We start from the raw sequence: 23,111 nt of genomic DNA, 5'->3' as shown, positions 1-23,111 counted from the left end.
TTTCTCAAGACCTGAGATATCTTAATTTTGTAAAATGTTTGGTATATATAATGCCTGAAGACACATCAATGCCTTCTCACAGGGAAAACACAAATTACTGACACAACATCTCAGGAATCTCAGTGGCATGCCTTGTCCAGTCTCTCTACAAGCATTAAGAGCGTACAGAAGGAGCCAGTTGGTCAGAAGCCCGCTTTTATCCAACCTCTTGTAAGCTGCACTGTGCCTCATGGGGAAGTGGCCAGATTTTATGCTTGTGTCTCTGGCAGCCCAAAACCAGAAATAAGTTGGTTTCATGGCCAGGAACCTGTAAAGTCAAACAAAAATACTGTCTTTCATTTTGATGAAATGACAAGCACTGCCACATTAATCATAGTTGATGCTTTCTCTGAGCATGCTGGACAGTACACTTGCAAAGCAACCAATTCTGCTGGAGAGGCTATTTGTACAGCAACCCTTACAGTACCCACAGAAGGTAATACCCTTAAGATTAGATTGTTATCTTCAAATAACGCACCATGATTAACTGTAAGTGCACATTTTTCCTCAACTGAAGCCTGTCACTGATTGTCCACGATGAGACTTTTCAGTCACTCTTACTAACTGCACAAAATTAAACATTTTAAATAGGATAAAGCTCGTGGTTGTCATTAGTAAAGGCTACTTGGCAAAATGATGTTTGTAAGGTGTGATCCACTCTTCTTATTTAGTATTGTTGCAAACTGTACTGTAGTTCCACCAGTTAGCATTACTGTAGCATTATTGTCTGCCTAACATATTCCTTTGTATTGCTCAGATGAAACCCCTAAGGATCATGCTAATGAGAATATATCAAGGTCTGAAAAAGCTCTTACAAAAACAACCAGTCTTCAAACACAAAGGTTTGATGAATTAAAACCTACTCCACAAGAAGGGCCTGTGAATATCCAACAAGATCAGGTTCTGCCAGGTGATAGTTTGATTTGGGCTAAAACCATACCCGAGAGCTCTTCACCAAAATCTATTATCAGCAATGTGGAGATCCAGCAACTGTCCAGTCCATCTGGAAAGCCACATGAGAGAATGACTGATTCCTGTAAAATCAGTTTGCCAGACCCCACAGTACTTACTGAAGTTGGAAACATACTATTAACAAGAAATAAATCACAAGATTTGGAAGTCCATGAAGATCAAAAGCTGTCAAATAATTCCCTTCTCACTGGAACCCCACCTGAGAAATCTTCTTGGTCAGAAGATATAGATGTTCAGCAATCACCTTTTGGAAGGTTAAGCAAGAAGAATGCTACTAAAGTTCATAAAGAGTTCACAATGCCAACCACCCCTACTCGTAGTGATGTTACAGACATGACTTTATCAAGAGACCAACATGTATCTGTAGAACCAAGCCAAAACCTCTCGGACAGTCCTCTTGTCTATAAAAAACAGAGTGAGACATCTTTATTTTCAAAAGCTGATGCAAAAGGTGGTAATGTTACAGAATCATCGGACTCTTTTAGAAAGTCAAGTAAGAGCATTATTTCTGGTAGTCATGAAGAATCTGATCTCACTACAGTTACTAAGACATTGGATATATATTTAAATCAGTCACAGATTTTACTTGACCAAGCACAAACATGGCAATCTCCCAAGTTTTCTACAAAAGTATCTACATCTGCTGCAGAACGTACTGAGAAACCTAAGCCATGTTTTGAAGAGCCTGGCATATCCACAACTTGTATAGAGAGGATATCCTTACCAAAATGTACTGATGTCCCTGTGTTAACAGGAAGCATCAACCCTCAGTTGGCCAAAGCTGAACTAGAAGCAGAAGGTAAAGACACTACCAAAAGTTCAAACGAATCTTTTATGAGGGCATTCACTCTTAAAGGAAAGGGTGAGTTTTGCAATGAAACCGCGGAGAACCTTTTGACAAGCTTGGATGACAGTAATCATACTCCACATGAAGATTCACTGGAGGCTCAACAAGATCAAGAACTACCAAGTAACACTTTGGCATTTGAATTCTCTTCTGAGAGAGTAGCAAAAGCAATTGTAAGAGGTGTTGATATTCAGCAAAAATCAGTCTCTTCCAGAAAAAGTGAGAGAATTACTGACACTCTTCAAATGACTTTACCTGACCCTACTCTATATACTAAGGACAAAGATACACTTTTAACAGTAGACCAACCTCAAGGTCTGGAGGTCCAGCAAGATCAAATGCTGCCAAGTGATTCTTTAATCTTTGAAACACCATTTGAGAAATCGTCCATTGTAAGAGGTGTTGACATTCGGAAACCATTAACTCTGTCTCACAGGTCAAGTAAAAACATTGCTATTGACACTCATGAAGATGTCAGCTTCCCAAAGGTCACTGCTCTTACTCATGTTACAGGCATACTTTCAGCACAAGACCAAGCACAACTGGTTGAGGAGGTTAATCAAGATCAGAGCCTGCAACATGTTCTTATTGCAGATGTAAAAAGTGACAAAGCTCAAAGCATTATGATTGGTTCTCATGATGAAGACCCTTTATCTGGTCCCAGCACTACAAAATTTCCTACATTCTCAGAAGAAAGTACTGCAATTAAGCCAGTTTTGGACAAAACTGCCATAAGCATCTGTACAAGATCTAAAAAGATGGTATCCTTACCAACAAGTCCTGATGAAGCCCTTGTACAAAGCGAAAATACAAAATGTCAAATGACAGAAGCTCAAATAGAAGCTGGAGATATTGATGGTACAAAAAGTTCAGATAATGTTGTCACAAAGACCAGTCTGCAAACTCAAGTCTTAAGTGACCATAAACATATTTTACATGAATATCTACTGGAAGGCCAACATGATCAGAACCTGCCAAGTAATGCTGCCCGTTTTGAATTCACACCCGAGAGAACTTCAGTGACCAGTGTTGAACTCCAACGGCGATCAGTCGTTTCTGATCAGCCAAGTGTGAGACTTACTTGCTCTCCTGAAATCACATTACCTGACTCACATATAGTTTCACATGTAGTTTCTGAGAGCTCAGAATTTACAAAAAAGCCCAGTCTACAAACTCAAAGGTTTGGTTACCATAAACACACAGGGCATGACTATCCACTAAAGAATGAACAAGATCAGCAACTGCCAAGTAATGCTCCTTTTCTTGAACTCACAGATGAGATCCCTTCAGGCATCCAGTCAGAATCAGATGTAATAGGTGTTGATGTTCAGCAAAAATCAGCCCCATCTGGAAAGCCAAGTGAAAAAAATGAGGGTTATTTTGAAGTCACTTCACCAGACTCCACTGTACATACAATGGCCACAGGCATAACTCTTTCAAGAGACCAACACATTTTGGAAAAGCCACCAAGTGATTCTCTTCTCTTTGAAAAAACACTTGAGAAATCTTCTGTTATATGGACAAAATCAGATGTAAGTGCGTCTGAGATTCAGCAACCATCCATGTCTTCCCAAAAGCCAAATGAGAGCATTATTGACCATCATAAAGTCAGATTTCAAAACTCCATTCTACTCACAGAGGATTTAACCAGAGACCAATCACATGTACCTTTGGAAGACAAACAAGTTCAAATGCTGCCAAGTGATATCTTTGTCTCTGAAACAAAGATATATGATGGCTCTTCATTGATGGGGTCACAATCAGTTGAAGTGCAACAGCCATCAGCCCTCTCTGAAAGGACCAGCTCTCATAAAGAAGCCACTTTACCTGATTCCACAATATCACAAAACAAAAAGGAAAGTATGGAATGTACTATTCTATCTCAAGATACCCAAATCAAGTACCCATATCCCTCAGTTACACTTCACCCTGGTACCTCCCCAGACTTCCCAGAAATATCCGATACATCTTCAAAGTCTTTACAATCTACAAACACTGTACAGTGCACAGTACAGTCTCCAACAATCCTTCTTACATCACCAAGTGCTGAGGGTGAAGAACCTGCTTCTGAGGAATCCTCTGTGAGCCAATGTCAACCTGTGACCCAGAGATTAAATAATTTAAATGTTAAGACAAATGAAGTGGCCAAATTAGTCTGCTGTATTAATCCTCAGACACTTTCCAATGCTGTGTGGTATCATAATGATAAAAGACTAGCCACTACAGAAAGAATCAAATTTGAACAAAGTGGAAGTATTTTATCACTCTTGATATGCGATATCCAACCAGAGGACCAGGGGATTTACAGCTGTGTGGTAATAAATAAAGATGGCAAGACCCAGAGAACATCTGCACATCTCAACATTGAAGGTGGATATTTACCATGTCATCACCCCATCCCAAATCACCACTCAAAAAATATTCACATCATTCCATGCCATTTTGTAATTATGTCCAACCTTTCTTTGATGATCTTTCTGAGTTTGACTCTCACACCTCTGTGTATACATCTTGACTTTTATTCTAGATTTAAATGTGTTTATTCAAGACTTCAAAATCACAGATTGCCTTTCTTATCTTAGCCTCATTACTTCATTTCAACCTCCAACCCATTTCTCTTAATTCTTTTGCCAAACTGTCACCATCTTTGGATGATCTTATAAGGGTCCCTTAAAGGAAAATACTCTTTGTAAAACACCCGTTCAACACAAACTATTGACCACTCAAGAGGACTTCTTAAAAGGTTTAAGTGCAAAAGTAACAAGCCCAAATCATTACACTGTCCTCATGCGTATCAAAGAAGCTGAACATGCTATAGCACCACGTTGTTGAAGCCACCAATGTCGTAAAATTGTCACAGAGCTTGTTACATTTGTAATGTCACAAGGTGGTTTTGTGGGCTGCTTAAACCTGGAAAATGTTTGTGCACCATTAGTGATGTTTTATACCTGCAAATTAGCGGCGCGAAGCTGTGTGCAGTACTTACCTTTTAGTGTCAGCTTGGAAGATGCATGCTATTTGTCTCCGTTCATTTTTTTTTCTCATTTTTCACCACTTTGTAGTCATTTGTTTCAGTCGTGCCAAACAGATATAGACTGTAGATTTACGTTGAGAATCTGCAATGGAATATCCTTTTTCAGATTCTCGTGTCTTGATGTTCTTAATTTCTAACATTTCTTTCCCCCAAATGATTGTTTTACAGTTACCAAACAGGAGGATATTGAAAGAAAAATTGAAGAAGTCATCAAAGGTAAGATTTCGCTACATAATCATCTTTTAATTAATGTTGTTTTTCTCTTTTTTTGGGTAGAATACAGTGTTGAATGGAATATATTCAACAGTACTATTTGGTGATGACTGTAAACTGCATGGATCCTTTTGATGAGAACACTTTCATATCTTACTTTCCTGATCTCCATGTTTGACCTCATGATTTTTTAAGATAGCGAGCAGTTTGACTGATAAAATGCTTGCTGTACAGCATTTTGGGAAATGTAGGGTTTTGCATCTGTTTATGACTGTTAAACAGCATGAAGAAAAAAAAAAAAAAAAAGGATATGCAGGATATGTTTCTTCTAAGTATGCCAGACTACAGGAAATAATTCTTTTAAAAGATATGGAAGTAGCCACATCTTTTAATAGCTTCTTATGTTTCCTGCATCTGGAACTTTCAACTCAAATATTTCTTAGACTGGCTTGCAGATAGCGGTATGTGATTAATGTTGTTTGCTTCTTAAATAACATGGTTATACCTGTAAACTATATTAGTTCGAATAAACGCCTTCTAATACAAATATAGACCTGCCTTAACAATTTATTATCTTTTTATGTAATAGAGAACAATTTTTCTCTAAATGTTTTCAACCGTCATTCTAAGGATTAGAAAGGGCGTTTATTCATCTTTCTGCAAGTCAGGTAAGGAATATTTTAGGATATATACAGGTCCATTTATGAAATAAGCTTATTTCAGAAAATCAGTTATATTTGGATATTTTAATGCTTTGAAAAGAAATTTATGCCTTGAAGAAGGACACAGAAGAAGGAACAAAACACCAGGCCATTTTCGAGTCAGAATCTTTAATAAAGAATCGAGTCTTGCGTTTATTCGAACAAATATGGTGAGTGAATTTGTTTTTTATGTCTTTTATTTTTTTGGCTTTGTGTTCTTGATGCATGTGTTTTAATATTTCCATTAATATTATATCACATTTAAAATACATTTCAGTTATTTTAGCAAGCTGGGTATTTCTGCTGAAATTTTTCTCCCTTCTCTTACAGAATTGGTTTATAATGAAGGAACCGAATGCTCCGAAAAAGAAAGACAGCCACATGGTGCTGTACCACATCCTGAAGAAGTTTTAGATGTTGGTTTAATAACAGAGCATGGGACTGAAAATATTAAACCCTCTATCGTTAAAAAGCTAAAATATCGATCTGTTTTGGAGGGCGAGATCACTACTTTTAGATGCAAACTAGTTGCTAGACCACCTCCCACAATATTATGGTTTCATAATAACAAGCAAATTCAAAAGGAGCACCGTCGTAAAATACAATCAGTGAGTAAAATGCATGTGCATTTAACAATCTTAACCATCAATAACATTAAAGATAAAGATTCAGGGAGCTACAAAGTAATGGCCTTTAACACAGAGGGATCTGCAGAGTCCACAGCATCACTGCTTGTGTCTTTAAGGGAGGAGCAAGAGGCAAATAGTTTCAGTCTTTCAAGACGTTCAGACAGGTCCTGTTCAAGCTTAGATTCTCTTGTTGATCAAACAAAAGAAAGAAAGTTTCGAGTAGATCTAAGATGTGTTGGATCACCATTTGATAAAACATCTAAAGAACAATCAAGGGGGCATCACAGACATAAGAGTTCTTTATTCCGCACAATGTATTTTAGGACTTCATCTCCGTCAAGAGCCCCTGAAAAAGACAGCAAGCTTGAAACTGCTTCAGAACGTGCTCGTTCTCCACCCCCTATGTTTGAAAAACGTGAACGATTTAGTGATAGGTACAGTGACATTTACTGTGACAGATTTACTGGTCGTGACCGGTACAGCGACAGATTTAGTGATAAATTCAGTGATAGATGCAGTGATCGGTACAGTGATAGGTTTAGTGACACAGACAGTCTTCATGGAGAGGTTAGAGCAAAGCTTAATCTTTTACAAAAAGCTGTAAAAAAGAAAAAGAGGCTTTCGGTATCAACAATGTCCTCAACTGAATTTGACTTGGAATCAGTCACAAGTGAGACTAGTTACACAGATTTTGCAGAAAGGCACAGGGTAAAGCCATCTTCATTGACAGACTCCCAACATGCTCGTCAAAGTGAACAGGTTGAGGGTGCATTGAGTAGACGTTCAGCAGATTTTCAAAGTAGGTTGGAGAGAATCACTGGTCTTGGGACACAGTCAGTAGAACCCACACAATCCAGGGTAAAACACTCCTTTGAACCGCAGTCCAGGTCCAGGACAATACAAATGATGAGAGGTGAGCTCCCTCTAGTGGACATCAGAACTAAGGAACCTAACATGACAGACGTATCTGAAATAAAATTGGATCAGACAGCTAACGCAAAAGAAGAGACAACAAAGGAGGTAGAATATAACATTGCGGTTGGTGCAGACAGTATTCTTGGACAATGGGAAGAAGAAACCAAGGCAAAAGAACCATTTGTGCTGCAATGGCTTGAGGCAGGTGAAGCTTCTCAAAACATCCCTAAACAGATAAAAACGTTATATGAGGAATCCACATTTAAAGAACCATCCAGTAGCAAATCTCTGACGTCAGTGAAAGAAACATTTCTTAGCGGTAGTGTTCCACAAAAGGACAGTAAACTTGTTCCTATCCAGCAGTTACAACCAAGAGCAATGTCTATAGAGAATGTCCTTGAGAAAAACTTGGAAAGTGAATGCTTAGAGACTGAAGAGCAGTTCTTGGCTGAGCGCATTCGAAAATGGCAAGAGGGTGTACAGTCAGATAAAACAGTAGCAGGTGCATCGGAAAGGTCTGAAGCAAAAGGCTCCAGTGTTCATACATTTGAAGATAAAATGCTTAACAAACCACTAGCAGTAACTCAAAAAGTCTCTTCATTGACTGTGGCTTCTCCCAAAGATAAGGATCTAATTGAATGTGAAGCACAACAGAAAGCAGGTGAGTGTAGTGAAAGTGAGGTCTTAATAAGTGAAGACGTGATCTTGGCCCAACCAGTGGCATGGCAACAGGGGTATGCAGAGGTTGGTACATCTGAGTGGTCTAAAGCAAACACTAATTTGCATAAACCTGATGAGAAAATCAATCAAAAACAACCTGTATCACAAAGGGATTTGTCATTCACAAACACTTCAAGATCTTTGGCCAAAGAACAACCCCCAGATGAGCATCACAGTCCAAATGAGTTGATATCGGATTCTTCATTCACGAACGTTGTAAAATCCTCAGTCAAAGAAAAGCTCAGACCTGAGAAAGCGACACAAAGTGAAAGGTATTCATCACAAGCGGACATGTCTGAGATAAAAAGTGGAAGGGTGTTCTTGATGGGTAAGGGAGAGACTTTAACCCAAGAAGTAATGAAATGGCGCCATGGTGAGGCAGAGGGTGTTACACGACAGTGGTCTAAAGACAAAGAACCTCTTGTTGTTGCATCTGAATATGAAATTCAGAGGACAGAACCTTCAACTTTAACTGAGAAAGTTTCGTCATTTTTAGGGCCTTCAGCCAAAGACAAGCCTTCAAGTGAGCATGAAACACATAGTGAGCTGTTTTTGATGCAAGACCAAATGAAATTTAAAAATAAGAGTGACCTCACAGTGAGTGGAGAGGAGACCATAGCTCAACCGGTAAGGAAATGGAATCAGACTCATGCAGACACAGAAAAAGCAACTCATTTTCACAGATCTGAAGGTGAAAAATACAAAAAAGGGCCTGCAGTTGTTCCTCAGAGAGATTCTTCATTCATACAAGGTTCAAGATCGGCAAAAGAAAAGTACGTGCAAGAACATGGGCCACGAAGAGAGTCACATTTATCGCGTGAGAGAATTAATGAGTTAAAAAGTAAGAGTGAGTGCTATGTTAGTGAGGAGGATGCCTTGACGCAAAGGATAATGAAATGGCAACATGATGTTCTGAGTGAACAAGAGCATGCAGGTCCCTTGGAGCCTGATTATGTGACTTTTGTGGGGAATGCTGAGGATACTGCTGCAAACAAAGATGTTGAGCCATCCAAAAGCAGTCAATCATTGTCAAAAAGAACAACAAAGGAAATGTTCTATACTGACGATCCCACTGAAGACTATGGGCTGAACACATCTAAAATGCAAATGCAATTTCAGAGTATTTCTCATGAGGATAGTGAAAAGTTACAAACCGAAAGTGACTATCTTGTCAGTGAAGAGGAGGCTCTAGCTACACGCATTAAAAAATGGCAGCAAGACATTCTAACTGAGCAGGAGCAGGAAGAAAATGTTGAGTTAGAATCTAACTGGACGATCACTGAGCATCTTCAACCTTTGACTCAGAAAACTGATGATGGTTTAGAATCCACTAATGTGCATGTAGTAGATCCTGCTCATTGTGGAATGACATCAAAGGCTTTCTTCGATGTGGACAAAACCAGCACTCATTTTTATCATAAAAACTTGCCCCAGGATAACAGTGAGAAGTGGACTGAAAGCCAGAAAATGTATGAGAAAGTTTCAGGTTATCAAGGTGCTGCAAAACATATGGAGGTCTGTAGCATGACGGAGAGTCAAAAGTTGCTTTCACAGCAAGAACCTACCACCATTCTAGATGAAACAGTGAAATCTGGTGCACCAGCCTTTCTTACAACTTTACTGCCAAATATGAAAGTAAGAAGAGGAGAAATGACTGATCTACAATGTCAGTTTCAGGGAGCCCCAAAGCCAGTGGTTTGTTGGCTTAAAGATGGACAGCCTATAATAAGAGATCCAGACTTTGATGTGCGAACAAGAGAAAAATCATCAACACTGACAATTTACTATCCAACCAAAGACCATCAAGGCACATTTACATGTAATATTTCAAACAAACATGGAGAAGCCAGTATCTCTTGCATGCTAGAAGTAACTGATGATGAACACAAGGACGGGCCTGAAAGTCCTCGAGAAGTGAAGGTGACAGAAGAATTAGTTTTGGCTGAAGAACAAACAATAAATGAAGAACTTGAATCATTTATGAACCTTGGTTTAGACAAAAAATTCTCTTTGCAAGTACCTCACCCAGTCATCTATGTTCCTTGCCCCTCTGATTCACATACGCACTCTTCTCCTGTAGAAATCAGGATAACCGCCCCAACACCAGTGCTAGATACAAGTGAGGACATTTTTGAGCCCATTGCCAAGACCATTGAGGCTCCACCAGATGACGGCACTTCTCAAACTATGAAGCACAAGTTCACATTTTCTTTTGATGATGTTGGTGAGGCACCTCAGATTTTTAAACAGCTAGAGAACATTAGCTGTTCTGAGGGCCAGTCTGCCATGCTTGAATGCATAATATCTGCTGAACCAGCACCTCATGTCACATGGTGGCGTGATGACCTTTCTCTTGACCCCAGCACAGGCAAATACAAGTTTGATGAGCATGACAAAATTTATAGGCTTTACATCCATAATTTTACATATCTTGATGCAGGAACATATAGATGTACTGCCGCTAACAAGTTTGGCCACGTACAAAGTGTAGCGGATGTGTTTTTTGACTCCGCAACAATGGGCAACATTGGATCTCCTTCTAGATTGGTAATGACGGAGCAGACAAGATGTGTTGGATTCTCAAGTAACATTACTCCTGCAGTTAGGCCTAAAACATTAATAGGCACTTCCATAGCATCCAAAGAATTGCCTGCTAAAGGTGAGGAAAGTGCTTATGAGGTTTATAAACCTGTGACAACTGAAGAAAATACACAATCTCTCATAAACCCTTTTATTCCAGTTACTGGTGCACCTTCTGTACTGCAGAAAGGTGCTGCAAAGGTTAAACAAGCTCCTCAGTTAGGTGGACCTGTTATAACTGGTTGTGGTTTGCAGTCATCAGGGGCAGAAGTAAGAGTGTCAAAATTAAAACAAGCATTTGAGACACCAAAATCTCTCATAGTAGAGCCGGATGATAACACAGTAGAATCGGGTGTAGAGCCATATTACCCTGTGGAGGACATTCCAGAATTTGCACTTCAGATCCAACAGCATGGAGAAGGAGTGACATCCTCAATTATGCCTGGAAATATGCTTTCTTCATTAGCTACATGCAAGATGACTCAGTTAAGAAGTAGTCCAGATTTAACAGAAACCTTTATTACAAAAAGTATAGCACCATCCATTGAAGACATATCTATTGAGGGCAAGCCAGCTTCTAGTCATTTGCATCATTTTGTCTCCCTTGCACACGTCACTGAGGTCCAGCACTCTCCTACTTTAATCAGACCCCAGGCAATATTACCTGAGAAAATGAGAAATGTCACAGATAGTCTTGGCAGTCCTGAAATAAAAACCAGTCAAGGAGAGAATGTGATTAAAAAGGAAACAATAGGGGCCTTTATTAGACCAGGTGGTAGTCATTTTGAGATAGATAGCAGAGCTTTTTCTACTCAAGAAATCCCTGTCTTAATCAAGCCAAATGAAGTTGAGCTGCCTGTACAATCAAAAACTGACACAATTAGTCAGGGTGAAAATTACTATAAACTGTCAAACATTGAAACAAGCCATTTTGGCACACAGGAAGGTGCTGGCACTCTGAGAAATGCACCAGAAATTGCTAAATCAGTTAGGGTAAAACAGAAATCAGAGGCTGGCAAAAAAGGATCTGTTCAAGACTTTGCAACCGAAAGTCTACAGCAGCAGCAACAAAAAGCTGTGAATCCTGGCACTGCTGGTATTAGACTTGAAGAGGAAGAAGTGACCTTTAGTGCTGTTTATGACTTTTATAACCCACCATCTGACTGGGGAAGACCCTTGTCACCAGAGTCAGAGATGTCCATTGAAGTAGGAAGCACATTCAGTGAGGAGATAGCAGAAATCGAGCGTTTCTACACACCCGCATCATCCACCGAAATTTCTCAATTTCCAAAATCACCTGAATCTTTCCACACCTCCACTGAGACTCCTAGTGGTGCCATGACACCCCCTGAATATCCATTTTCTCCAGTAGAACATAAAAGACCACCTAGTAGCTCCAGTGAAGGACTGTACTCTCCGGCTAAGTTTCTTAGGTCCCCAGATGATGAGGGCATTGAAACAACACCCCTAGTATTTACTATTGATGAGAACATGATTCTTCCAGAGGGTCGTGATTTGTTAGGCTTAGGCAGCCTTCAGGAGAAGGTACAAGGAATTCCGCCAGCATTTCTTAAACCTCTTACCAAAAAAAGAGTTTTTGAAGGTGACACATTACGATTCTGTGCTGAAGTATTTGGACTACCATCTCCAGAGGTAAAATGGTTTCGAAACAAAACTAGGCTTGTCCCAGATGACAGAACTAGAATTGAAAGAGATGGTGATAATATATCATTGGAAATTCATAACATCGCAAGAACCGATCAAGGTGAATATATCTGTGAGGCAATTAATTATGTTGGTGAAGCAAAAAGTGTCGCTCTGGTTGTTGTGAGATCTCAAGAGACAAGGATAATGCTAGCACCCCCTGCTGTTACCCATCAGCATGTAATTGAATTTGATGTCGAAGAAGATGAGGATCCATCGAGGTCTCCCTCCCCACAAGAGATTTTATTAGAGGTTGAATTGGATGAGAATGAGGTGAAAGAGTTTGAGAAACAGGTCAAAATTGTCACAATACCAGAATACACATCCGACAACAAAAGTATGATAATATCTCTTGATGTTCTGCCAAGTACATATGACGAGGGTGACATGGATTTTATAGCTCAAGAAAACGAAGACTACAAAATAGCATTTGAGGTCACAGAGATGCCACCACGTTTTATCAACCCGATATGTGACATAGAGACACCTGAAAATACAACTGTAATGTTTGAATGCTCTTTGATGGGAATCCCTACTCCTATAGTGTCATGGTTCAAAGGAAATATGAAGATCCCTCATGATAAGAAAAAGTACATTCATAGCTCTGATGGAGACAATCACTTCCTCAAGATCCTAAAAGTCAACACTCAGGACAGTGGCATTTACACATGTCGAGCTATTAATGTTGTGGGCGAGACACTTTGTAGGGCCTCGCTTATGGTTTTAAACCCACAAGCCTGTTCAGGGAAGGCTAGGGGAAGAGAACTCACTGCTGTGTCTCTAGGCAGTGCCAAGGTTCAGCCCCAGAAGTTTGACTTGGTTGTTGGAAATTCGTCATTTGATGGTGAACAACCATCAGAGATTGAGCTTGAGTTTGAGTTTCCTCAGGAAGCTGACGAGTCTCAGAAAGCTGTACGACTAGTAGCTATGACAGATAATGAAGTCAGTGAGCAGGGAGAGAAATACGTTAGCATCAATTTTGATGTCTTTGCTGAACCCTCAAAAGAAGACAAAATAGAATTCAAAGGCAAATCGACCAAAATGTGTAGTTTTCAATTCCAAGTAATAGAAACACCCCCGAAATGTATAATACCACTGCAAAATGTCACTGCAGCAGTAGGAACACCTGTGATGCTTCAGTGTTTAGTGAGTGGAAAACCAAAACCTACAGCAGAGTGGTTCAAAGACGGTGCCCCAGTGACAAACCCTAGATATATCATTCAGGAGAAAGCATCAGGGCACTTCAACTTACTTATAACAAATGCAGTTCAAAGTGATGCAGGTGAATTCAAATGCATTATCCTAAATGCAGCAGGCAGCACTGAAACAATGGCCTTGCTCAAGGTTATTTAAGTTATTTGCTTCTTTAGAGTTTTTTAAATGGAAACATTACATTATCGTGCCAATTCAAATAGCTTATTTTTAACAATATGTATTTACGCTTATTCTGTAGCTGCAGACTTTGTCTCTAAATTAAACACAATTTATTTATTTGAGCTCTAGGTGCAAACATTTAATTTCAAAATCATGCAAAATACTGCAAATGTAGCGTAAAAGAGAGGGAGATGCTGAATGTGTCCTTACATTGAATCCAGTTTTATTTCAAGAAAGCAGATCAAATATTACATTGTATTGCATGTATACAACTCAATATTAGATAAAAGGAAATAAGATTTAGGATATTTTTCAGTAAATGTCCTAATGTACTGAATCGCATGATTTCATTCATTTACTCTTCTTTTTTTTTTCCTCTTTATTTTATTACTAATATGTTTGCAGGTTGTTATAAAATTAAGATGAAAAATGTGAATAATATATAAACGTATTTAATATTTATTACTCTATATCCTAGAAAAATGTGCAAGGTTAATTTTGATTTAAAAGTGTCACATTTATCATGCAAAAACATATTTTAATGTATATTTAATTGTGTTGTATAGGTTGACCTTTTATAAATGTTACAGGCACATTCAAGCAATTGTAAATAACAAAAAAAAAATAGTTTCTAGGTGTAGTGTCAGTGGGACAAAGTAAAATATTTGGGTGCAAATGTACATTACTCAGTAGGGTGAAGAAAGCAATTCAGGAACAAAGCAATTTGAAGTGTAAATTAATGAAATATAAAGTTATTGTTCTGTTGATTATATATCTGTGTGTTTGTGTGTATTGTAGGTGTGTACATTGGGGTAGATGAAAATAAAATTATGCCAAAACAAACAAACAAAAAAAATGTGTGACATTTCTTTGAACATTTTCTTTTAATGTGGATTTATGTCCACTCTTTCCCATGAAATACTTAAGTTTTTAATGTGTGGATATTTTGTTGAATCTTTGCCTCCGTTATTTTTATACAGAGTATTCTAGTTTGACTTGGAAGACTGAGGAAGAAGAAGAAGAAGAAGAAACCTTCAGCACTTCTCTACAATTACCTGAAAAAGCTAAAACACTTGAACTCAAGCCAGAACAAAAACATTACTCCAGTTCTTTGGAAAAGAAAATACCTGATTTTGTAACCAAGTTAACACCATCTGTAGTCACAGTTGGCAGTTCAGCTAGGTTTACTGTCACTGTATCTGGTTTGCCAAAACCTAAAGTTCAGTGGTTTCACAATGGAAAATCAATTACTTCTTCATCTGTGTACAAATTTGTGGAGGAAAGAAATGAATACAGTCTAATTATCAATGAGGTTAAAAAAGAATTTGAGGGCGAGTATTCTTGCATTGCCAGTAACAGATTTGGCCAGACTACCTGCACAACAACTTTGAAAGTAGAAGTTAGTGATTTATCTCTGGCAGAGAAGTGGGTTGAGCAAATGTTTAAAATTCCTGGAGAGCCACCCCGTTTTACAACACAAATCCAGTCAGTGCAGTGTGCTGAGGGATATGAGGCAAAATTTCAGTACAAAGTGACAGGGACGCCTCATCCAGAGGTTCAGTGGTTTAAGGGTAGTTATCAAATTAAACCTAGCCCAAATTGTTGTGTAGTCACAGACCCTGATGGCACTGGTTTTCTTATCATGATTGATGCACAGCAGAAGGATAGTGGTCTCTACACTTGCAGGGCTTCCAATTGTTTCGGAGAGGCAACTTGCAGTGCTGAATTGGTTGTATTTCGCAAAAGTTTCTCGGTGTCTCATCAACAGCAGCTAGTTAAGGAACAAAAGGCTTATAAAGTGTCCAAAACTGAAGAAGCAACTGAATCTCGATTGTACAGTGTAAGTCTTCCTATTCAAGCCAGAACCCGAGTGCAGGAAGGACACCAGATGATTTATACCATTGGCACTGAAGATAAGCACACTATAGCCAGTGAGCAAGTAGGTACTTTCTGTGAGATCGATGTTTCAGCTGCAACCATGCACAAGGAGCAGGTAACTCGCCAAGCTGCAGTTCTGCAGTCTCACAAGACGCAGGAAAGAGTAACTACAGCTCCCACTCAGCCAAAATCAGCTGTGGCAACACCTCTGAAACAGCTTCACATGGCTGCAATGACCACTGCTGTTCAAGAAAACCAAGGTTTCACAGAGCAGCATTTTGACCGTATTAAAAGTCCTGAAGTTACCGAGCTTGACATTGCAGTGGAGCAGCCTTCAAAGAGTATGTCTGCTATAACAGAGCATGTGACTCCTCTAACAATAGTTAAAGCAGAGCCTCTAGATAGGCAAGAAGAAAAGCAGCTAAAAGCTACTCCTGAGCCCAAACACCAAATGTTAAGTCATCAGGTAGAGACAACCCTCGCAATTGTTAAAGAGCAATCACAGATTATACCACAGACCGAGGCAGAAAAGAGCTACCAAGTTAAAGAGGGTATTAAAATATTGTATTCAGCAGTTTCCACAGAAAAACAACAACTTACTGAAGGACATGCAACAGATATCTCTGTTTTAGATTCAGCCATTCAGTCATCAGTAAAGAAAGAATCCTCAAAACCAGTCCTTCTTTCAGTAAGCGAGACCAAGCAAATGCTATCAAAAGAGAGTAAATTATCTATGCAGCGACCAAATGAAGAGGTTGCATCTCTGGCTAAGGATAGTGTATTAAGGTCAGCTCTTGTTGCTGAGGAAACAAATGAACTCAAAGCTGATAAAACAAGTATAATTCCAGGTTTAGACAGTGCTGTTTCAGTTCAGGCACAGAGTGAAGAGGAACAGGTACTTAATTTACAGATATTTACCGATCAGGCAGTTCTTCCCTCTGAGGGTAGATTCAGTAGTGAGAGGCCAAGTCCTGAGCAAGCAGAAGTTAGAAAATCTCCTACTCTTATGCACACAGTTTCAACAGATGAGCAGGGGACTGTTACATGTGAAGAGTCAACTCCGTTATCTGTTCAAGAGACAATAATTTCCATAGTCCCTCAGAAAGAGGTTCCTGCCCCCTTGCATCTACAGGCAAATCAGCCAGACAGCATGCTATTGAAAGAGGGGATTCTCTCAGTAGAGCAGCCAGACCAGCAGATGGCAGTTCTGAGACAGGAAAAGGCCCGCAAACATGCAGTTACTACAGAGGAGAAAAGGGAGCTAACAGCCGACTATTCCAGTGCTCTTAATGTTTCTGTGGCAGGATTTCAATCTGAAATCAGGAAAGAACCAAAACCTCAAAACATTTTGCAAGTGTTCACAGAACCAATGCAACTACCAAAAGAAAACACATTTGCCAGTGACGTTAAGCAACAGCGTGCATTAGTGCAAAAAGAGGATCACTGGAATGTTTTACATGCCATGTCTGTATCAGACAGACAAGATCTGGAGGAAGGACATACAGAGAATTTGGGTGTAGTTGAGCAATACACATGCTCGACTAAGACAGAGCCTAAAATATCATCAGAATTTGTTCATGTTGAGGAGAAGGCAATCTCTACTGAGAGTACTATTTCTCTTGAGGCTGCAGAACAAGACTTTGCTGTTCAGATTCAAGAGGGACAGTCCATTAGACAGTCAATATTAATGGAAGAGAAGCATGTTATAAGAGGTGAAGTGTCTCAGCATATTACAAAATCGGAAACTACCACAGCAGTGACTAGTCAGCAGCAGATGGGTGCTCTACTAGTGTCAGAGTCCAGAGAAAGCCAGGTTCTTCCAAAGGAACTCACTTTTGTTATCTCGGCACCAAAAACACATAGCTTAGACATAAAGCACCAGTTGAAAAACATGCTTGCATCTGCTGTAGCTAGAGATCAACCATTAATCCTAGCAGATGTGGTTGAGCGTTTAGAAGTTGTTGAAGTGCAGGAAGTGAAAGTGCAGAAGGAGCCCAAGTATTTTATATTCACATATCTTATTACAACTGCAGATGCTCCCATTGAGATTACAATTGCTTTTGAGGGAGAGTATCCTCAGACTGCTGATCTCAAGAGTGAACTTCAGGCTGCATTTTATTCCATTGTATTTCGTGAGCATCAGGTTCTTACGTCTGAGCAGCCAGGAACAATGCAAATCGACAGGCCTCAGAGATTACAAGTTAGCAGGGCTACCTCCAAAGAAAGGCTCTCACCAATGGTAGAGACTGTGCGGTTAACTGAACATGTGGAAGCACTTCTGCCACCTAAAACTCAATCAGCTGCTCTGAAAACTGAAGCCACAGCCACTTTCCAGTCTGTTAGTTTTCAGAAAGAAACTGTTGTAGAAGACTCTAGGAGTGAAATGATGCAGCTGTCCACAGAGTCAAATATGGAATTGAAGCAATCTGTTCATATTGAAAAAGAGGAAATCAGATCAGTGACAGTAAAAAGCCAAACGAGAGATGTAGGTGCAGGAGATATCACAACTAGTGTGTCTTTTGGGCAAGTACCAGTTGAACAACCTGATGTTCTCATTAAGAGAGAAGGAATGCAGAAATATGTAATGGAAGAGACACTCATATCACAAGAAGAAACAGTTAGGGATGATTACTCAGTTTTTGAAAGTACTTTAGAGGACATTACGCTTGACGAACATTCTAAAGCAACCTTTTCCGTTACTATAAGGCATGTTTCAAAGGTGAATTGGCTTTTTAATGGAAAACAAATCAAGTCTGGCCAAGAGTTCAAGTGTTCGAAAAACAGGGACACCTATACACTAGTAATAGACAAGGTTATCAAGAAAAAACATGAAGGCGAGTTCACGTGTGAGGCTGTGAGTGAAGCTGGCACAACAAGGACATCATCAAGGCTCACAGTAGTCACAAGAGGTTGGATTATGGGGATTATTTTACCATGTCATATCACCCATGACTAACCATTCATTTTGAGTTCTTCAGACTACCCTTAAAGATATATTAATATGCTCAACTAATAGAACAGAGCACAGTGTTCGATGTGAAGACATCGCCTTGATATTTCCTCTTTACAAACCCACACTTCACACGTCTGATCTGGTCATATTATTCACAAACATGTGCGCATGACTTCACCTTCTAGCCTTCATCACTTCTTAACAATTGGATCCCTTTCAAAATCATCTCATGCTTATCACCTTTTCATGGTGGCGGTCTTACTCACGGCTTATTTGGACTTGAACACCCAGGAAATATGCACAGTATCTCCTCCATGGTCCATTCTTCACTGCGCACTTCTCTTTGCATGCTCTCCAGGACATAAAGTCTTGGTTTTCTTCTTCATTGATCAGTTATTTCCCATAACCTGTTCACAAACTTCCTTCCACAGTCACGCCTGGATTTTTACATCTCATCATTCATGGAATTTTTAATTGTCTTTGAAATGAATTAAGTTCTGTTGGCTTACATTTTGGTGTATAAGGAGATGGGGTAAAAAAAAATATATATATTCTGCAGAACTAAGTTCATTTCAAATGCAGAGCTTATGTTTACATTTCAAGATTTAGTATACATTACATTCATTCTACTAATTGTTTTTTTTTTTCCTCCCTGTGCACAATTCAGTGCCACCTGTTTTCAGGCATAAAATCCATGCACTGGAGACAAATCTTGGCAGCCCTGCCAAATTTGAATGTGAGATTGAAGATGCTCCAAATGTGACCTTCAAGTGGTTCAAGTCTGGTTCTGAGATCAGACAGAGTGACAAGTACAGGATCATCAGTCACTCTACCACATCATCTCTGGAGCTTCTGAGTCCAACGAAAGCTGATAGTGGAGAGTATATCTGCAAAGCTTTGAACCAACATGGTAGTGACAGTTGCTCTGCTAACCTGACTGTGACAGGTAAGAGACCTTTACCTTTCTGTATTTTTTGGCATGGGTATTATTGAAATATGTAATTGTGGAATCTCTGTTTGAAAATGAAATTTAACATTATGTTTAATATTGTACAAATCAATTCTTTTTCTTTCTTTCTTTTTTTCTTTTTTTCTTGTTCTCAACTTTGTTTTTTATAGAGGTTTTCCCTCCAGAATTTGTGTCAAAGCCTGAACCGATGACATTATTTGTGGGCAAACAAGCAAAATTTCAGTGTGTTATCACTGGTTCTGCACCAATGAATGTTGTATGGTACAAGGACAACATTGATATTTTGCCCGATGAGCACTATAAAGTGTCTTTTGAGAAAAACAAGCATTGTCTTGAGATCACAAAGCTTGAGCAAAGTGATCAGGGATCTTACCTTTGCAAAGCTTCAAACAGTGTTGGCATGGCTACATGCTGCACTGAAATGAGAGTTATAGACAAACCCAGTTTTGTCAAGACCTTTGAATCAACTTCTGTAGCTGTGGGTAACCCACTGCGGCTTGAGTGTCAGGTAAATGAAGATATAGGAGTGAGCATCACTTGGACAAGGGATGGCAAGAAACTCCATAACACTATGGATAGCAAAATGTCTTTTGATGAGAAAGTGGTCAGCCTTGATATCCCAAAGACCAAGATTAAAGATACAGGCACTTATGTCTGTACTGCTACAAATGATGCTGGAAGCAGCAGCTGCTCATCTGTGGTTACAGTGAAAGGTAAGATACTGTATTTGCGCTTAATTTGCTTTGCTTTGACCAAGAAAAGAAAGCTTAAACCAGCCCTTCTCATCTCTGGATGATGCAAAATGTTTCTCTTCCCCACTTTTCTTCTTTATCTTCTTCTGCATGTGTGTTCTTGAACTCTCTGAGCTCTCTTGCAGTGTACAGCTGATTTAATGTGAATTGAATTTTCTCAGAACCTCCGGTATTTGTTAAGAAACTGGAGCCTAAAATCCTGTGGAAACAAGGAATTTCTGCACGCTTACTGTGCACTGTTAAAGGATCTCCTGAGCTCCACGTCACTTGGTTTTTAAATGACAAACAACTCAGTTCCAGTGAAAGACACAAAATCATGTTCAAGGATGGTCAAGCTACACTTGAGATTATTGATCTTACAGTGTCTGACAGTGGAAATTACACCTGTGAAGTAATGAACGAGGCTGGCTGTGAAAGCTGTAGCACCAACTTGACTGTTAAAGGTTTGTGATAATAGGAATTGCATTTGATTCAGAATGCAAACACTTTATTATTCACTGTTTAAAGCATTTTTATTACAATTTTATCTTATTACTCTTAGAACCCCCTGCTTTCAAAAAGGAGTTAGAAATGGTTGAAGTGGTCAAGGGGCATGCTGCAAAATTCCAGTGTGAAGTTACTGGCACTCCGCCATTTGATGTCACTTGGTTTAGGGATAGGAAACCAGTGACCACTGATAAAAAGCACAACATTGTTACAAAGGACACCATTTCATATTTGGAAATACAATCATTTGACAGTTCAGATGTTGGGGACTACCAATGTGTTGTTTCAAACGATGTTGGTAAAATAACTTCTAAATCACTAGCCAGACTGAAAGGTTTGTAAATGATCTTTTTTTTTTTTTTTTTAAATAGTATATACTATAAGTATGTACTGTAAGTTTTCTGTTTCTTATCTCATACATTTTCTGTGTAACAGAATGAGTTTAAAATGTTCTTCTTTTATACAGACCCTCCATCTTTTGTAAAGAAGATTGAAAACACAACTGCAGTTTTGGGCAGTCCTGTGAAACTGCTGGGTACTCTTAAAGGCTCAGCCCCTATAACTGTTACATGGCTAAAGGATTCTGAGCTACTCAGACGCGATGATCCTAATATTACAATGACTTTTGAAAACAACATCGCCAGTTTGGCAATTGCAAAAATAGCCATGAACCATGATGGAAAGTACATATGCCAAGCTGAAAACGAGGCTGGCCAGCAAAAAAGTGAAGCCACGTTATCAGTTCAAGGTTAGAAAAAACAAACAAGCAAAAGTGAAATATTAGCATGCACTTATCAACAACAGGCAACAATTAGAAGATTGAAAATATTAATTCTGTTCTTATTCTAAATATCTCAGAACCTGCTAGAATTGTTGATAAAGCGCCATCCATCAGTGTAACAGCAGGAGACTCTGCATCTTTGGAATGCACTGTGTCAGGAAGTCCAGATCTCAAAGTTAAATGGCTTCGTGATGGCAAGGAAGTGACAGGAGGCCGAAAATACAAAATCTCTTTTAAAGACAATGTAGCATGCTTAAAAATCCTCTCGGCAGAGAGGGGCGATAGCTGTGAATACACAATGGAAGTTTCTAATCGGGTTGGAAAAGACCACTGCTCTTGCTCAGTCACGGTTCTTGGTTAGTTTTTCTTTTTCTTTTTCAAACTTGTGTATATATACTGTGCAGGTTTTTAATTTTTAATTGTGAAAACATTTTTTGAACAGATAAAATTATACCTCCAACCTTCACGAAAAGTCTTAAAAAGATTGATGGTAACCTTGGAGGACATATCCAGATGGAATGTAAGGTGTCAGGGTCGCAGCCCATGACAATATCTTGGTTCAAAGATGGAAAGGAGATCACAACTGGGATAAAGTACCAAACTGAAATGAAAGAAAGCACCGCTTTGTTAAAAATATCCCAGTTAGAGCCTGCTGATGCTGGGGTTTTCATGTGCCATGCAACTAATGCTGCAGGGCATAGCGAGACCAGTGGAACAGTATCTGTTAAAGGTTAGAAGAATTGCTCCAGTGATACTTTATATCTTTACCTTATAGTATTTTAAGTAATTAAGGTACATTATTTTCAATACATATACCATGCCTATATATGTATGTAGTGATTTACCTGTGATGTTTTTCTTGGCAACTGAAAACAGAGCCACCAGTCTTCACATTGAAACCTGAATCTCAAGATGCTATTCCGGGGTCTAATGTTGTTTTGAAAGCTGCTTTTACCGGAACACCAAGTTTTACTATTAAGTGGTTCAAGGAAGAGAACGAGATATTAACTGGAGGTAGTTGTTTCATCAAGAAAGATTCCTCTTCAAGTTCTTTGGCACTGCACTCTGTAAAGCCATCACATTCTGCCAAATATACTTGCCAAGTTGCCAATGATGCAGGAAGGGTTTCATGCACCGCAGTCTTATTTGTGAAAGGTGCCTCTTCTTATCCTCTTTGCTTCTTTATGTTTTTACTACTGTTATGTACTGTTATTGTTTTACCACTCTTATGCATGATTATCATAAATATGATGTTATTCTCTTTTTTTAGAGCCTCCAACGTTTGTGACGAAACTTGATTCAAGTAAATTAGCAGTGAATGGCAGTGTTGTGGTTTTGGAGTGTAAAGTAACTGGCAGTCCTGAAATTGCTATTACGTGGTACAAAAATAATACAGAAATCAGCCCAAGTAGTAAATATCAAATGACCTTCACTGACTCAGTTGCTACACTGCAGATATCCAGTTGTAGTTTTGAAGAGAGCGGGGATTATATTTGTGTAGCGTCTAGCGATGCTGGCAGTGACAAATGCAGTTGCTTGGTTACCGTCAAAGGTATGTAAGAG

General features: G+C 39.1%; 1 protein-coding gene across 1 annotated transcript in view; it reads left to right on the top strand.

Moving 5' to 3' along the window:
* Window positions 1-23,111, top strand: part of ttn.2 (titin, tandem duplicate 2) — a 177,049-nt gene that overhangs the window by 28,222 nt on the left and 125,716 nt on the right. Inside the window, exons 40-49 of the mRNA XM_053626263.1 lie at window positions 5,061-5,108; window positions 19,227-19,505; window positions 19,679-20,242; window positions 20,443-20,724; window positions 20,823-21,101; window positions 21,234-21,515; window positions 21,626-21,904; window positions 21,991-22,278; window positions 22,425-22,703; window positions 22,819-23,100. Of these exons, the coding sequence (XP_053482238.1) occupies window positions 5,061-5,108; window positions 19,227-19,505; window positions 19,679-20,242; window positions 20,443-20,724; window positions 20,823-21,101; window positions 21,234-21,515; window positions 21,626-21,904; window positions 21,991-22,278; window positions 22,425-22,703; window positions 22,819-23,100 (2,862 nt within the window). The remainder of the gene's footprint in view (window positions 1-5,060; window positions 5,109-19,226; window positions 19,506-19,678; window positions 20,243-20,442; window positions 20,725-20,822; window positions 21,102-21,233; window positions 21,516-21,625; window positions 21,905-21,990; window positions 22,279-22,424; window positions 22,704-22,818; window positions 23,101-23,111) is intronic.

Source organism: Ictalurus furcatus, chromosome 6, assembly GCF_023375685.1.
Source record: "Ictalurus furcatus strain D&B chromosome 6, Billie_1.0, whole genome shotgun sequence".
In the NCBI taxonomy this organism is placed as follows: domain Eukaryota; kingdom Metazoa; phylum Chordata; class Actinopteri; order Siluriformes; family Ictaluridae; genus Ictalurus; species Ictalurus furcatus.
Note: the sequence above shows the minus strand (reverse complement) of the source record. Positions and strands in the feature narration are given on the sequence as shown.